This window comes from Xenopus tropicalis, chromosome 10 (assembly GCF_000004195.4).
Source record: "Xenopus tropicalis strain Nigerian chromosome 10, UCB_Xtro_10.0, whole genome shotgun sequence".
NCBI lineage: Eukaryota > Metazoa > Chordata > Amphibia > Anura > Pipidae > Xenopus > Xenopus tropicalis.
This window is the reverse complement of record NC_030686.2, coordinates 51,000,704-51,018,146: the sequence shown is the minus strand read 5'-3', so window position 1 is coordinate 51,018,146 and position 17,443 is coordinate 51,000,704. Positions and strand designations below refer to the sequence as shown.

Sequence of the window (17,443 nt, the reverse complement as noted above, 5' to 3'; positions counted from 1 at the left end):
GAGACAGTGGGGTGAATATGAGGGGCTGCATGGGATTCGGGGTTCTTGCTGCTCCCATAGGGAATACATTAGATCTCCCTTAATGACCCACTGACCCCAATTAAGGCTGATCCATTCCAGGCTAACGAGTGATTGCTAGCGGAACTATTGATTGCTGCCGGCTGTGCATATTAATGAGACCTTTAGATGCCCTTCGTTATCAGTCTCGCTCGCTCTAAATGTCACCCCCCCCCCCCCATTGGGATGTGAAGCAGTGAATTGCAGGATCGTTCCATCATATCCGGGGGGGGGGAATGATCAGGGACCGTTATGTACAAACAGCAAAAATATCCCCCCCCCCTCGTCTAGAACTGTGGTGCTGCCCAGCGGTGGCTTTAGTGGCATTAATGCCCCCCGGGGCAACTTCTCCCAACCCTGGCTGCCTGATTGGCTACTGCTCACAATAACAGCAGCCTCATGTAATAAAACTTCTTATGTTTGTCCATTTCTAGTAACCCATAGCAACCAATCCAATGCTTGTTATCAAATAGCTGACTGGTAAATGCTACCTGCTGATTGGTTGCTATGGGTTACTAAGCAAGTAGCAAACATGAGACAATTTATTTCACTTTATGAAATTCTCGTTACCACCAACCTGTTCTGCTATTCCTTACTATACCCACTGCTACTATAGGCACCATCTCTCCCTACTATACCTGCTATCCCACAGCCCCAGTCCCTTCCCAGAGGCTATTATCCCCCCACTGCTACTATAGGCACCATCTCTCCCTACTATACCTGCTATCCCACAGCCCCAGTCCCTTCCCAGAGGCTATTATCCCCCCACTGCTACTATAGGCACCATCTCTCCCTACTATACCTGCTATCCCACAGCCCCAGTCCCTTCCCAGAGGCTATTATCCCACTGCTACTATAGGCACCATCTCTCCCTACTATACCCGCTATCCCACAGCCCCAGTCCCTTCCCAGAGGCTATTATCCCCCCACTGCTACTATAGGCACCATCTCTCCCTACTATACCTGCTATCCCACAGCCCCAGTCCCTTCCCAGAGGCTATTATCCCACTGCTACTATAGGCACCATCTCTCCCTACTATACCTGCTATCCCACAGCCCCAGTCCCTTCCCAGAGGCTATTATCCCCCCACTGCTACTATAGGCACCATCTCTCCCTACTATACCTGCTATCCCACAGCCCCAGTCCCTTCCCAGAGGCTATTATCCCCCCACTGCTACTATAGGCACCATCTCTCCCTACTATACCTGCTATCCCACAGCCCCAGTCCCTTCCCAGAGGCTATTATCCCCCCACTGCTACTATAGGCACCATCTCTCCCTACTATACCTGCTATCCCACAGCCCCAGTCCCTTCCCAGAGGCTATTATCCCCCCACTGCTACTATAGGCACCATCTCTCCCTACTATACCTGCTATCCCCCAGCCCCAGTCCCTTCCCAGAGGCTATTATCCCCCCACTGCTACTATAGGCACCATCTCTCCCTACTATACCTGCTATCCCACAGCCCCAGTCCCTTCCCAGAGGCTATTATCCCACTGCTACTATAGGCACCATCTCTCCCTACTATACCTGCTATCCCACAGCCCCAGTCCCTTCCCAGAGGCTATTATCCCCCCACTGCTACTATAGGCACCATCTCTCCCTACTATACCTTCTATCCCACAGCCCCAGTCCCTTCCCAGAGGCTATTATCCCCCCACTGCTACTATAGGCACCATCTCTCCCTACTATACCTGCTATCCCACAGCCCCAGTCCCTTCCCAGAGGCTATTATCCCACTGCTACTATAGGCACCATCTCTCCCTACTATACCTGCTATCCCACAGCCCCAGTCCTTTCCCAGAGGCTATTATCCCCCCACTGCTACTATAGGCACCATCTCTCCCTACTATACCTGCTATCCCACAGCCCTAGTCCCTTCCCAGAGGCTATTATCCCCCCACTGCTACTATAGGCACCATCTCCCCCTACTATACCTGCTATCCACAGCCCTAGTCCCTTCCCAGAGGCTATTATCCCCCCACTGCTACTATAGGCACCATCTCTCCCTACTATACCTGCTATCCCACAGCCCTAGTCCCTTCCCAGAGGCTATTATCCCCCCACTGCTACTATAGGCACCATCTCTCCCTACTATACCTTCTATCCCACAGCCCCAGTCCCTTCCCAGAGGCTATTATCCCCCCACTGCTACTATAGGCACCATCTCTCCCTACTATACCTGCTATCCCACAGCCCCAGTCCCTTCCCAGAGGCTATTATCCACTGCTACTATAGGCACCATCTCTCCCTACTATACCTGCTATCCCACAGCCCCAGTCCCTTCCCAGAGGCTATTATCCCACTGCTACTATAGGCACCATCTCTCCCTACTATACCTGCTATCCCACAGCCCCAGTCCTTTCCCAGAGGCTATTATCCCCCCACTGCTACTATAGGCACCATCTCTCCCTACTATACCTGCTATCCCACAGCCCTAGTCCCTTCCCAGAGGCTATTATCCCCCCACTGCTACTATAGGCACCATCTCTCCCTACTATACCTGCTATCCCACAGCCCTAGTCCCTTCCCAGAGGCTATTATCCCCCTACTGCTACTATAGGCACCATCTCTCCCTACTATACCTGCTATCCACAGCCCCATTCCCTTCCCAGAGGCTATTATCCCCCCACTGCTACTATAGGCACCATCTCTCCCTACTATACCTGCTATCCCACAGCCCCAGTCCCTTCCCAGAGGCTATTATCCCACTGCTACTATAGGCACCATCTCTCCCTACTATACCTGCTATCCCACAGCCCCAGTCCCTTCCCAGAGGCTATTATCCCCCCACTGCTACTATAGGCACCATCTCTCCCTACTATACCTGCTATCCCACAGCCCCAGTCCCTTCCCAGAGGCTATTATCCCCCCCACTGCTACTATAGGCACCATCTCTCCCTACTATACCTGCTATCCCACAGCCCCAGTCCCTTCCCAGAGGCTATTATCCCCCCCCACTGCTACTATAGGCACCATCTCTCCCTACTATACCTGCTATCCCACAGCCCCAGTCCCTTCCCAGAGGCTATTATCCCCCACTGCTACTATAGGCACCATCTCTCCCTACTATACCTGCTATCCCACAGCCCCAGTCCCTTCCCAGAGGCTATTATCCCACTGCTACTATAGGCACCATCTCTCCCTACTATACCTGCTATCCCACAGCCCCAGTCCCTTCCCAGAGGCTATTATCCCCCCACTGCTACTATAGGCACCATCTCTCCCTACTATACCTGCTATCCCACAGCCCCAGTCCCTTCCCAGAGGCTATTATCCCCCCACTGTTACTATAGGCACCATCTCTCCCTACTATACCTGCTATCCCACAGTCCCAGTCCCTTCCCAGAGGCTATTATCCCCCCACTGCTACTATAGGCACCATCTCTCCCTACTATACCTGCTATCCCACAGCCCCAGTCCCTTCCCAGAGGCTATTATCCCACTGCTACTATAGGCACCATCTCTCCCTACTATACCTGCTATCCCACAGCCCCAGTCCCTTCCCAGAGGCTATTATCCCCCCACTGCTACTATAGGCACCATCTCTCCCTACTATACCTGCTATCCCACAGCCCCAGTCCCTTCCCAGAGGCTATTATCCCCCCACTGCTACTATAGGCACCATCTCTCCCTACTATACCTGCTATCCCACAGCCCCAGTCCCTTCCCAGAGGCTATTATCCCCCCCACTGCTACTATAGGCACCATCTCTCCCTACTATACCTGCTATCCCCCAGCCCCAGTCCCTTCCCAGAGGCTATTATCCCCCCACTGCTACTATAGGCACCATCTCTCCCTACTATACCTGCTATCCCACAGCCCCAGTCCCTTCCCAGAGGCTATTATCCCCCCACTGCTACTATAGGCACCATCTCTCCCTACTATACCTGCTATCCCACAGCCCCAGTCCCTTCCCAGAGGCTATTATCCCCCCACTGCTACTATAGGCACCATCTCTCCCTACTATACCTGCTATCCCACAGCCCCAGTCCCTTCCCAGAGGCTATTATCCCCCCACTGCTACTATAGGCACCATCTCTCCCTACTATACCTGCTATCCCACAGCCCCAGTCCCTTCCCAGAGGCTATTATCCCCCCACTGCTACTATAGGCACCATCTCTCCCTACTATACCTGCTATCCCCCAGCCCCAGTCCCTTCCCAGAGGCTATTATCCCCCACTGCTACTATAGGCACCATCTCTCCCTACTATACCTGCTATCCCCCAGCCCCAGTCCCTTCCCAGAGGCTATTATCCCCCACTGCTACTATAGGCACCATCTCTCCCTACTATACCTGCTATCCCCCAGCCCCAGTCCCTTCCCAGAGGCTATTATCCCCCCACTGCTACTATAGGCACCATCTCTCCCTACTATACCTGCTATCCCACAGCCCCAGTCCCTTCCCAGAGGCTATTATCCCCCCACTGCTACTATAGGCACCATCTCTCCCTACTATACCTGCTATCCCACAGCCCCAGTCCCTTCCCAGAGGCTATTATCCCCCCACTGCTACTATAGGCACCATCTCTCCCTACTATACCTGCTATCCCACAGCCCCAGTCCCTTCCCAGAGGCTATTATCCCACTGCTACTATAGGCACCATCTCTCCCTACTATACCTGCTATCCCACAGCCCCAGTCCCTTCCCAGAGGCTATTATCCCCCCACTGTTACTATAGGCACCATCTCTCCCTACTATACCTGCTATCCCACAGCCCCAGTCCCTTCCCAGAGGCTATTATCCCACTGCTACTATAGGCACCATCTCTCCCTACTATACCTGCTATCCCACAGCCCCAGTCCCTTCCCAGAGGCTATTATCCCCCCCACTGCTACTATAGGCACCATCTCTCCCTACTATACCTGCTATCCCACAGCCCCAGTCCCTTCCCAGAGGCTATTATCCCCCCACTGCTACTATAGGCACCATCTCTCCCTACTATACCTGCTATCCCACAGCCCCAGTCCCTTCCCAGAGGCTATTATCCCCCCACTGCTACTATAGGCACCATCTCTCCCTACTATACCTGCTATCCCACAGCCCCAGTCCCTTCCCAGAGGCTATTATCCCCCACTGCTACTATAGGCACCATCTCTCCCTACTATACCTGCTATCCCACAGCCCCAGTCCCTTCCCAGAGGCTATTATTATTATTATTATTATTATTATTATTATTAATATAATCTCATGCTGGTCTCAGGCAGGGACCAAATGAAAGGGGGGGCAGTGTAGTTGCTCAATGTAGTAACAAAGGCTCAGTCGGGCCCAGTTCATTCCCCCCCGGGGCCCCGGCCGCAGGCTCTGCCTAATGATCCCGGCGGAGAGAAAATGCATTTGCAGCCGCACAGCGAGGAGCCGTTTGAGAGAGTCGCTAATAAGAGGAGCAGGCGGCTCAGGCGGGGGGCCGCGGGGCCGGGGGGGGGCCGGGGGGCGGGGGGAGAGGGAATGAAGATCTCTCACTTCTGCTCTCACTTTCAGCTTTGATCTGTTGGCCCCATCCGGCTCTCTAATACTGGTAATCTGCTCATAACAAATGCTAATCCCCTCCAGGCCGCGCTCCCCTGCGCTCTAATGTGCGCTCTAATGTGCGCTCTAATGTGCGCTCTAGTGTGAGCTCTAATGTGAGCTCTAATGTGAGCTCTAATGTGCGCTCTAATGTGCGCTCTAATGTGCGCTCTAATGTGAGCTCTAATGTGCACTCTAATGTGCGCTCTAATGTGCGCTCTAATGTGAGCTCTAATGTGCACTCTAATGTGCACTCTAATGTGCGCTCTAATGTGCACTCTAATGTGCGCTCTAATGTGCGCTCTAATGTGAGCTCTAATGTGCGCTCTAATGTGCGCTCTAATGTGCGCTCATAGCCCATCCATAGCCATAAACGGACTCCCTATCCTACTCCCTCGCCCTAACCCGCAGGTAAGAGAGAAATGTGGAGCAAAAAGAACAGAAAAGGGGAAACAGGAAGAGAGAAGAGAATGGATTTAGGGGAGAAAGAAGCAAAACAATGAAACAGACAGAAGGGAAAACAGAATGAGAGAAAATAGAATAGAAAAGAAATGGTGTAATGATAAATAAAGGGAAAGTAAAAGAGAGACAGACGGGGAAAGAGACAGAGAAGGTTCTGCCATTGTGAGATGGAACTGAAAGGGACCGAGAGAGAGAGGAGAAAGGAACAGGGACAGACGGATAAGGGGACGGGGAGGGGAACGCAGATGGAGGAGAGAAAGGGAGAAGGGGTAGGAGAGAAGGGGTAGGAGAGAAGGGGTAGGAGAGAAGGAGAAGGGGTAGGAGAGAAGGAGAAGGGGTAGGAGAGAAGGAGAAGGGGTAGGAGAGAAGGAGAAGGGGTAGGAGAGAAGAAGAAGGGGTAGGAGAGAAGAAGAAGGGGTAGGAGAGAAGGAGAAGGGGTAGGAGAGAAGGAGAAGGGGTAGGAGAGAAGGAGAAGGGGTAGGAGAGAAGGAGAAGGGGTAGGAGAGAAGGAGAAGGGGTAGGAGAGAAGGGTAGGAGAAGAGAGGGGTAGGAGAGAAGAGAAGGGGAGGAGAGAGAAGGGTAGGAGAGAAGGAGAAGGGGTAGGAGAGAAGAAGAAGGGGTAGGAGAGAAGGAGACGGGGTAGGAGAGAAGGAGAAGGGGTAGGAGAGAAGAAGAAGGGGTAGGAGAGAAGGAGAAGGGGTAGGAGAGAAGGAGAAGGGGTAGGAGAGAAGGGGAAGGGGTAGGAGAGAAGGAGAAGGGGTAGGAGAGAAGGGGAAGGGGTAGGAGAGAAGGAGAAGGGGTAGGAGAGAAGGAGAAGGGGTAGGAGAGAAGGAGAAGGGGTAGGAGAGAAGGAGAAGGGGTAGGAGAGAAGGAGAAGGGGTAGGAGAGAAGGGGAAGGGGTAGGAGAGAAGGAGAAGGGGTAGGAGAGAAGGAGAAGGGGTAGGAGAGAAGGAGAAGGGGTAGGAGAGAAGAAGAAGGGGTAGGAGAGAAGGAGAAGGGGTAGGAGAGAAGGAGAAGGGGTAGGAGAGAAGAGAAGGGGTAGGAGAGAAGGGGAGAAGAGAGGGTAGGAGAGAAGAAGAAGGGGTAGGAGAGAAGGAGAAGGGGTAGGAGAGAAGAAGAAGGGGTAGGAGAGAAGGAGATGGGGTAGGAGAGAAGGAGAAGGGGTAGGAGAGAAGGAGAAGGGGTAGGAGAGAAGGAGAAGGGGTAGGAGAGAAGGAGAAGGGGTAGGAGAGAAGGAGAAGGGGTAGGAGAGAAGGAGAAGGGGTAGGAGAGAAGGAGAAGGGGTAGGAGAGAAGGGGAAGGGGTAGGAGAGAAGGAGAAGGGGTAGGAGAGAAGGGGAAGGGGTAGGAGAGAAGGAGAAGGGGTAGGAGAGAAGGGGAAGGGGTAGGAGAGAAGGGTAAGGGGTAGGAGAGAAGGGGTAGGAGAGAAGGAGAAGGGTAGGAGAGAAGGAGAAGGGGTAGGAGAGAAGGAGAAGGGGTAGGAGAGAAGGAGAAGGGGTAGGAGAGGGAAGGGGAGAAAAGGGAAGGTAGGAGAGAAGGGGAAGGGTAGGAGAGAGGGAAGGGGTAGGAGAGAAGGGGTAGGAGAGAAGAAGAAGGGGTAGGAGAGAAGGAGAAGGGGTAGGAGAGAAGGGGAAGGGGTGGAGAGAAGGGGAAGGGTAGGAGAGAAGGGGAAGGGGTAGGAGAGAAGGGGAAGGGTAGGAGAAAGGGGTAGGAGAGAAGAAGAAGGGGTAGGAGAAGAGGAGAAGAGGAGAGAAAGAAGGGGTAGGAGAGAAGGAGAAGGGGTAGGAGAGAAAGAGGAGAGAGGAGAAGGGGTAGGAGAGAAGGAGAAGGGGTAGGAGAGAAGGGGTAGGAGAGAAGGGGAAGGGGAGGAGAAGAAGGGGTAGGAGAGAAGGAAGAAGGGGTAGGAGAGAAGGAGAAGGGGTAGGAGAGAAGGAGAGGGGTAGGAGAGAAGGAGAAGGGTAGGAGAGAAGTAGGAGAGAAGGGGAAGGGTAGGAGAGAAGAAGAAGGGGTAGGAGAGAAGGAGAAGGGGTAGGAGAGAAGGGGAAGGTAGGAGAGAAGGGGAAGGGGTAGGAGAGAAGAAGAAGGGGTAGGAAGAGAAGGGGAGGGGTAGGAGAGAAGGAGGTTAGGAGAGAAGGAGAAGGGGTAGGAGAGAAGGAGAAGGGGTAGGAGAGAAGGAGAAGGGGTAGGAGAGAAGAGAAGGGGTAGGAGAGAAGGGAAGGGGTAGGAGAGAAGGGAGAAGGGGTAGGAGAGAGAAGGGTAGGAGAGAAGAGAAGGGTAGGGAGAGAGAAGGGAAGAAGGGGGTAGGAGAGAAGGAGAAGGGGTAGGAGAGAAGGAGAAGGGGTAGGAGAGAAGGAGAAGGGGTTAGGAGAGAAGGGGAAGGGGTAGGAGAGAAGGGGTAGGAGAGAAGAGAAGGGGTAGAGAGAAGGAGAAGGGGTAGGAGAGAAGGAGAAGGGGTAGGAGAGAAGGGGAAGGGTAGGAGAGAAGGGGGTAAGGGGTAGGAGAGAAGGGAAGGGGTAGGAGAGAAGGGGTAAGGGGGTAGGAAGAGAAGGGGTAGAGAGAAGGAGAAGGGGTAGAGAGAAGGAAAGGGGTAGGAGAGAAGAGAAGGGTAGGAGAGAAGAAGAAGGGGTAGGAGAGAAGGGGAAGGGGTAGGAGAGAAGGGGGAAGGGGTAGGAGAGAAGGGGAAGGGGTAGGAGAGAAGGGGTAGGAGAGAAGAAGAAGGGGTAGGAGAGAAGGAGAAGGGGTAGGAGAGAAGGGAAGGGGTAGGAGAGAAGGGGAAGGGGTAGGAGAGAAGGGGAAAGGGTAGGAGGAAGGTAGGAGAGAAGAAGGGGTAGGAGAGAAGGAGAAGGGGTAGGAGAGAAGGAGAAGGGGTAGGAGAGAAGAAGAAGGGGTAGGAGAGAAGGAGAAGGGGTAGGAGAGAAGAAGAAGGGGTAGGAGAGAAAGGAGAAGGGGTAGGAGAGAAGGGGAAGGGGTAGGAGAGAAGGGGAAGGGTAGGAGAGAAGGGGAAGGGGTAGGAGAGAAGGGGAAGGGGTAGGAGAGAAGGGGTAGGAGAGAAGAAGAAGGGGTAGGAGAGGAAGGAGAAGGGGTAGGAGAGAAGGAGAAGGGGTAGGAGAGAAGGAGAAGGGGTAGGAAGAGGAAGGGGAAGGGGTAGGAGAGAAGAAGAAGGGGTAGGAGAGAAGAGAGAAGAGGAGAGAAGGGGAAGGGGTAGGAGAGAAGGGGAAGGGTAGGAGAGAAGAAGAAGGGGTAGGAGAGAAGGGGAAGGGGTAGGAGAGAAGGGGTAGGAGAAGAGAGATATGTATAAACAAATATACGAGAGGGAATGTTCTGGGACCCAATAAGTGTACCGCCCATACTGTAACTGGTCTAAGGGAACACTAATGGCACCTCTACATATGTATAAATATCAAATATACAGAGAAGGAATGTTCTGGGCACCAATAGCTGTACCCCCATATGTACTGTTCTAGGGAAACACTATGGCACCTACCGCATATGTATATACAAATATACAGAGAAGGAATGTTCTGGGACAATTAAGCTGTACCTCATACTGTATGTCAAGGGAAACACATATGGCACCCCTACCGCCCATATGTATAATCTATAATAATACAGAGAAGGAATGTCCTGCGGCACACAATAAGTGTACCCCATACTGTTAACGTGTCTAAGGGAACACTATGGCACCCTACCCATATTATAAATAAAAAATATTAAGAGAAGGTGAATGTTCTTGGCACACAATAAGCCTTATACCCCCCATACTGTACATGTCTAAGGAGAAACAACTATGACCTTCCTACCATAATGTATAAACTACAAAATATACAGAGAGGGAATGTTTCTGGGCACACAGATAAGCTGTACCCCCATATGTTTATGTCTAAGGGAAACCAACTATGGCACCTCTCTACCACATGTTATAATACCACAATTATACTAGAGAGGAATTGCTCCTGGCACACAAGCTGTACCCCCTATACTACTTGTACTTTAAGGGAAACCTATGGCACCTCTACCCATAATGATAAATACAAACTCATACCATAGAAGGAATGTTCATGGGCAACAATTATAGCTGTACACCCCAATACATGTACTGTCTAGGGAAACCTATGGCGCACCCCGCCTCCCATATGTTATAATATCAAACTTACAGAGATAGGATATGCTCTGGGCAACACAATAAGCATGTACCCCCATACTGTATACTGTTAAGGGGAAACACTAATGGCAACCCACTCTACCCATTATTGTATAAATACAAATATACAGAGAAGGAATGTTTCTGGGCACACAATAAGCTAACCCGCATACTGTACTGTCTAAGGGAAACACTACTGGCCACCCCCTACCATTATGTATAAATACAAATATACAGAGAGGGATTGTTTCTGGCACACAATAAGCCTGTACCCCATACTGTACGTCTAGGGAAACACTATGGCACCTCCTACCCATAATGTCATAATACAAATATACACGGTAGAGAAGGAATCTTCTGGGCACACAATAAGCTGTAACCCCATATGTACTGTTAAGGGAAAATCACTATAGGCAACCTCCTACCATATGTATAATACAAATGGTACAGAAAAGGAATGTTCTGGGACACACATAAGCTGTACCTCATACTGTAACTGTCTAAGGAAACACTATGGCACCTCTTACCCATATGTATAAATACAAATAAAGAGAGAGGAATGTTCTGGGCACACAATAAGCCTGTTACCTCGATACTGTTACTGTCTAAGGGAAAACACCTATGGCCCTCCTACCATATGATATAAATACAATAATACAGAAAGGAATGTTCTGGGCACACAATAAGCTGTACCCATACTGACTGTCTAAGGGAAACAACTATGCACCCCCTACCCATATGTATAAATACAAATATACAGAGAGGAATGTTCTGGCAACACAATAAGCTGTACCCCCATACTGTACTGTCTAAGGGAAACACTATGGCACCTCCTACCCATATGTATAAATACAAATATACAGAGAGGGAATGTTTCTGGGCACACAATAAGCTGTACCCCCATACTGTACTGTCTAAGGGAAACACTATGGCACCCCCTACCCATATGTATAAATACAAATATACAGAGAACGGAATGTTCTGGGCACACAATAAGCTGTACCCCCATACTGTACTGTCTAAGGGAAACACTATGGCACCCCCTACCCATATGTATAAATACAAATATACAGAGAAGGAATGTTCTGGGCACACCAATAAGCTGTACCCCCATACTGTACTGTCTAAGGGGAAACACTATGGCACCCCCTACCCATATGTATAAAATACAAATAACAGAGAAGGAATGTTCTGGGCACCACAATAAGCTGTACCCCCATACTGTACTGTCTAAGGGAATACACTATGGCACCCCCTACCATATGTTTATAAATACAAATATTACAGAGAGGAATGTTCTGGGCACACAATAAGCTGTACCCCCGTACTGTACTGTCTAAGGGAAACACTATGGCACCTCCTACCCATATGTATAAATACAAATATACAGAGAAGGAATGTTCTGGGCACACCAATAAGCTGTACCCCCATACTGTACTGTCTAAGGAGAAAAAAACCACTATGGCACCCCCTACCCATATGTATAAATACAAATATACAGAGAGGGAATGTTCTGGGCACACAATAAGCTGTACCCCCATACTGTACTGTCTAAGGGAAACACTATGGCACCCCCTACCCATATGTTATAAATACAAATATACAGAGAAGGAATGTTCTGGCACACAATAAGCGTGTACCCCCATACTGTACTGTTCTTAAGGGAAAACACTATGGCACCTCCTACCCATATGTATAAATACAAATATACAGAGAAGGAATGTTCTGGGCACACAATAAAGCTGTACCCCATACTGTACTGTCTAAGGAAACACCTATGGCACCCCCTACCCATATGTATAAATACAAATATACAGAGAAGGAATGTTCTGGGCACACAATAAGCTGTACCCCCATACTGTACTGTCTAAGGGAAACACTATGGCACCCCCTACCCATATGTATAAATACAAATATACAGAGAAGGAATGTTCTGGGCACACAATAAGCTGTACCCCCATACTGTACTGTAGAAATGAACATATAAATGGGGCAGATTGGGAGGGGGGGGATGGGCAGAGTTTGGGTTATTGAGCCCCGCCCCCCTCGCTCCCAAGTTGAAGATAATTTTTGTAAAATTGATGGGCGCTTTGTCGTTTCCCCGGCAGCCAATCAGCCGGACACAATGGAGCCGCCGGCGCCGCTTCCTGCACAATTTTCTGTAAATACAAACGAGCCGCCGGCTCCAATCAGCTCGTTATCTGAGCGGCTAAAGGTTTGTTGTGCGGCCGGTGAGTCACTGGCCAATAACGGGGCTGAGGGGCCACAGGGGCAGATAAGGGAGGAACGGCAGGTTCTGTATCTCCGGGGGGGTTATACAGGCCCAATGGGAGGCAGAGGAACTGCAACTCACTGCACGGAGCAGCTCTGGCCCCCGGGGGGGGGGGGGGGGGGGTAGGATACGAGGGGCCCCAGGTCTGTAGGGGTGGCTGTGGCGCCCCCTGCTGCTGCTTATGCATCTGTGCATATCTGGTATCTGCCCCAGCCAGGGGACTGATGGTTCCAAGGTTTGGCACAAAGGGCATAGGGGGGGCCACTGAGAATGGGGGGGCATTAAACAATCAGAGTCTCCTGAGCCCACAGCATTCTCATTATAAACTGCCTTCCTGTCCTATGTCCCAGAATCCCTTGCTTTAGTCACAGGACTGGGGCCCCGGGTCCACAGAGTAATCACAGGGTAAGTACTGGGGGAGATTGGATTCACTTACCCAGGGGGAGGTTCCTGTCTGACCATGGGAAAGAGAGCAGCCCAGGAGCAGGAAGTACAGAGAATCAGAGCTCTGTACTGGGTAAGTACTGGGGGGGAGATTGGATTCACTTACCCAGGGGGGGGGGGTTCCTGCCTGACCATGGGAAAGAGAGCAGCCCAGGAGCAGGAAGTACAGAGAATCAGAGCTCTGTACCTGGGTAAGTACTGGGGGGAGATTGGATTCACTTACCCAGGGGGAGGTTCCTGCCTGACCATGGGAAAAGAGAGCAGCCCAGGAGCAGGAAGTACAGAGAATCAGAGCTCTGTACCTGGTAAGTACTGGGGGAGATTGGATTCACTTACCCGGGGGGGGTTCCTGGCCTGACCATGGGAAAGAGAGCAGCCAGGGCAGGAAGTAACAGAGAATCAGAGCTTCTGTACCTGGGTAAGTCTGGGGGAGATTGGATTCACTTACCCAGGGGAGGTTCCTGCCTGAACATGGGAAAGAAGAGCAGCCCAGGAGCAGGAAGTACAAGAGAATCAGAGCTTCTGTACCTGGGTAAGTACTGGGGGGAGATTGGATTCACTTACCCAGGGGGGGTTCCTGTCTGACCATGGGAAAGAGAGCAGCCCAGGAGCAGGAAGTACAGAGAATCAGAGCTCTGTACCTGGGTAAGTACTGGGGAGATTGGATTCACTTACCCAGGGGGGTTCCTGTCTGACCATGGGAAGAAGAGCAGCCCAGGAGCAGGAAGTACAGAGAATCAGAGCTCTGTACCTGGGTAAGTACTGGGGGAGATTGGATTCACTTACCCAGGGGCGGTTCTTGGCCTGACCATGGAAAGAGCAGCCCAGGAGCAGGAAGTACAGAGAATCAGAGCTCTGTACCTGGGTAAGTACTGGGGGAGATTGGATTCACTTACCCAGGGGGGTTCCTGTCTGACCATGGGAAAGAGAGCAGCCCAGGAGCAGGAAGTACAGAGAATCAGAGCTCTGTACCTGGGTAAGTACTGGGGTGGAGATTGGATTCACTTACCCAGTGGGGGGAGGGTTCCTGCCTGACCATGGGAAAGAAAGCAGCCCCAGGAGCAGGAAGTACAGAGAATCAGAGCTCTGTACCTGGGTAAGTACTGGGGGGAGATTGGATTCACTTACCAGGGGGGAGGTTCCTGTCCTGACCATGGGAAAAGAGAGCAGCCCAGGAGCAGGAAGTACAGAGAATCAGAGCTCTGTACCTGGGTAAGTACTGGGGGGAGATTGGATTCACTTACCCAGGGGGAGGTTCCTGTCTGACCATGGGAAAGAGAGCAGCCCAGGAGCAGGAAGTACAGAGAATCAGAGCTCTGTACCTGGGTAAGTACGGGGGGGGGGGGTTCCTGACCATGGGAAGGAGAGCAGCCGACACTGTGCCCCAGATGACAATGACCATCAGACAATGAAGCTGAGACAGGAAATGATTTATTCACCAATAGGATCGTATTTACAGAATTGTGCATTTCTAACCATAACAGTTTCCCCCCCGCCCCGGGGACTGGGATCATTGGCGAATCATTGGCGGATGCTTTGAGCAAACATGGCGGCCAATCGTACGGCCGACACCATGAGAAAGTGATTGGGAAATGTTAATTACAGACATTTTGGCACAAACCATAACGAGCGAGTGATTATTGGCGACTGACGAGGAAAGAAAAGATTCCCGTATTTGTGGCGAATGGGATCCCGGGAGGCCGACATGCAACACGAGCCGCTGGCCAATCCCCATGCACCGGCCCCTCGCATGCAGCGCAACACAAATCTGCCCCCATACGGGGCAAAGGGGCGGGGCTTAATATGAATGAGATTAATGACACAATATAAGAATGGGAGGACACTGGGGGTGCCTGGGGGGGGACAGATATGACCCCCATGGCATTAAATCAGAATAAAAGCCACGCCCCCAACCTGTGTGGCCATGATTTATTAACCCTAAAGATACAAGGAGACCTCATTAAGTGCTCGTTAGGAGCCAAAGGAAAGAGAGAGCAGATATTTGGCGTATAAAACTGCTGTGGGTAATACTCCATGGATTGGGCCAATGGGATATGATCTCCCCCTCCTGCCCCTCTGTGGGGCAGATTAGCCACGTTAGCCGTTACTGTAAGGCATATGGCACTGGGGGGGGGGGGGGGGGGGGGGGCGGGGAGTTGCACCCTTGGGATTTAGTACCGTTACGGATTTAGTAAGAGCGCAACCCCCGGCAACACCAAGGGTATGGGTCGCTAGGACCGTCTCTCATGGCAACGGATGGCGTTATGGGGTGACATCACAATGCACCCAAGACCCCATGTGACCCCCGAGTGGCCAATGGAGAGACACGGCCGCGCCCAATACTTCTGGCTGTGGCACTGCCGCTACAGTCCCTCAGCAACATGGCGCCCAACCCTAGAATTGTCAGGGTCCCGGGATGCGCCGGGGGGGGGGCCAGGCCCTGAAATTGTAGGGTTGGAATGGATCTTCGTGCGTTTGCGTCTCTGGCCAATCACGCCACAAGCTGCAGGCCGGGGTGCACAAACTGGGGGTTGATGTAGGAGAAGCCCTCGAAGTCGGCCTGGTCAATGTTGGCGATGACCAACTGGTCGGGGGGCGTCAGTACCGGTTGCCCCCTGGTGAAGAACTTGTCGAAGTTTTCTGCCCCCTTTCCGCACTGAGAGAGAGAGAGAGAGAGAGAGAGAGAGGGGGTAAATGTGATGCGCAGTGGGAGGGGCTCAGTGGGAGGGGCATAGCGACCCCCAGCGCCGACCCCCCAATGTCTCCAGGAGGTCACGGCCAGAGACGGCTGTTTCTGCTCAGATTTCATTGCACCCACCCACCCACCCCCTAGTGACACCCATACGTGTGACTGCGCCACCCACACTCCCACCCCCCGGCACCCTGGGTCACATGCACACGTGAGGCGCAATCGGGGGGGGGGGCATGTTAAATCATCACATAAATGTCACCCGTATTATACTGAGTCAGCGGGGCCCCTGGAGCCATTAGTGAGCCCTGGTCACATGATCTCCCTCTCTGCTAATGAATCCGCTGTTCAATGTCTATTGCCCCCCCACCCACCCACAAAACACTACTGCCCCACTGCCTCCCTCCTGCCCCCCTCCTGCTCCCATTGCCTCCCTCCTGCCCCCATTGCCTCCCTCCTGCCCTACTGTGGGGGCAATAAAATCTGCCAAACCACCCAATTTCCTGCTTGTCAGGTGACTGTAAGGCGCCACACAGACTGCTGCCATAGAGGGGTTAATGGGAGGGGTACTAAAGCTAATTGCCCCCATACTATTGCCCCAGTGCTACACTGTGCTTGGATAAGATGGCTCAATAGAAATGAATGCGGAGAACTGTTTCTCAGTAGAATGCCAGCTCTTGGGACCAGTTCCACTAGGGGTTAAAGTGAAGATGAGGCGCCACTCGCCCTGACGTCCCACACAAACCCGCGAAGCTGTGATTGTCAGTTCTGTTGCCGGCGCTATATAAAGCCGAGGTGAGATGACACCAGGCACAAGCGCCAGGCTGGGGAACGTGATTGGCTCATTCAGTTCTGGGATTATTGTGGCGCCGCCAAGCTTTAACCCCGTGTGTTCTGCCAAAGTCTGAATAATAGCGAGCATTGGGCAGCTGGGCTGTGTATTGCCCCCCTACTGCCCCTTCACTGCCCCAATACTGCCCCGCGTATTGCCACTGCACTGCCCCCATATTGCCCTGTACTGCTCCACATATTGCCCCCGCACCCATCAACTGCCCCCCCCAGTGGCACCCCTATTCATTGCATTTGTACATGACTCATTCAGTGCCAGACAGAGCCAGTTTGGCTACTGAGTCACCCCCAGGGCAATAAGCAAAGGCAACTCCCAGTATGGCCACTGTATGCGTAAGGGGTGCTGGGAGTTGTACCTCAACAAACCCGAAGTCTGCTAGTGGGGCAACATTTATATAAAGTGATCATCTTGCCCTACTGTCCCCATCTTGCCCTACTGTCTCCATCTTGCCCTACTGTCTCCATCTTGCCCTACTGTCTCCATCTTGCCCTACTGTCTCCATCTTGTCCTACTGTCCCCATCTTGCCCTACTGTCTCCATCTTGCCCTACTGTCTCCATCTTGCCCTACTGTTCCTCCATCTTGCCCTACTGTCTCCATCTTGTCCTACTGTCCCCATCTTGCCCTACTGTCTCCATCTTGCCCTACTGTCTCCATCTTGCCCTACTGTCCCCCATCTTGCCCCACTGTCTCCATCTTGCCCTACTGTCTCCATCTTGCCTATCTGTCTCATCTTGTCCTACTGTCTCCCTCTTGCCCTATCTGTCTCCATCTTGCCCTACTGTCTCCATCTTGCCCTACTGTCTCCATCTTGCCCTACTGTCTCCATCTTGTCCCTACTGTCTCCCTCTTGCCCTACTGTCTCCATCTTGCCCTACTGTCTCCATCTTGCCCTACTGTCTCCCATCTTGCCCTACTGTCTCCATCTTGCCCTACTGTCTCCATCTTTGCCCTATTACTGTCCTCCATCTTGTCCTACTGTCTCCATCTTGCCCTACTGTCTCCACACATCTTGTCCT

The 17,443-nt window shown here is 52.1% G+C and overlaps 1 protein-coding gene across 3 annotated transcripts in view; it reads right to left on the bottom strand.

The window, feature by feature from the left end:
* Positions 1 to 14,295: 14,295 nt before the first annotated feature.
* The window catches only part of prkca (protein kinase C, alpha), a 120,245-nt gene continuing 117,097 nt past the window's right edge, over positions 14,296 to 17,443 (bottom strand). For 2 of the 3 annotated variants that reach the window (XM_031894176.1, XM_031894177.1), the window contains one exon: positions 14,296 to 15,542. In XM_031894176.1, coding sequence (XP_031750036.1) covers positions 15,378 to 15,542 — 165 coding nt within the window. In that variant the 3' untranslated portion in view covers positions 14,296 to 15,377. 3 annotated transcript variants of the gene reach the window in all.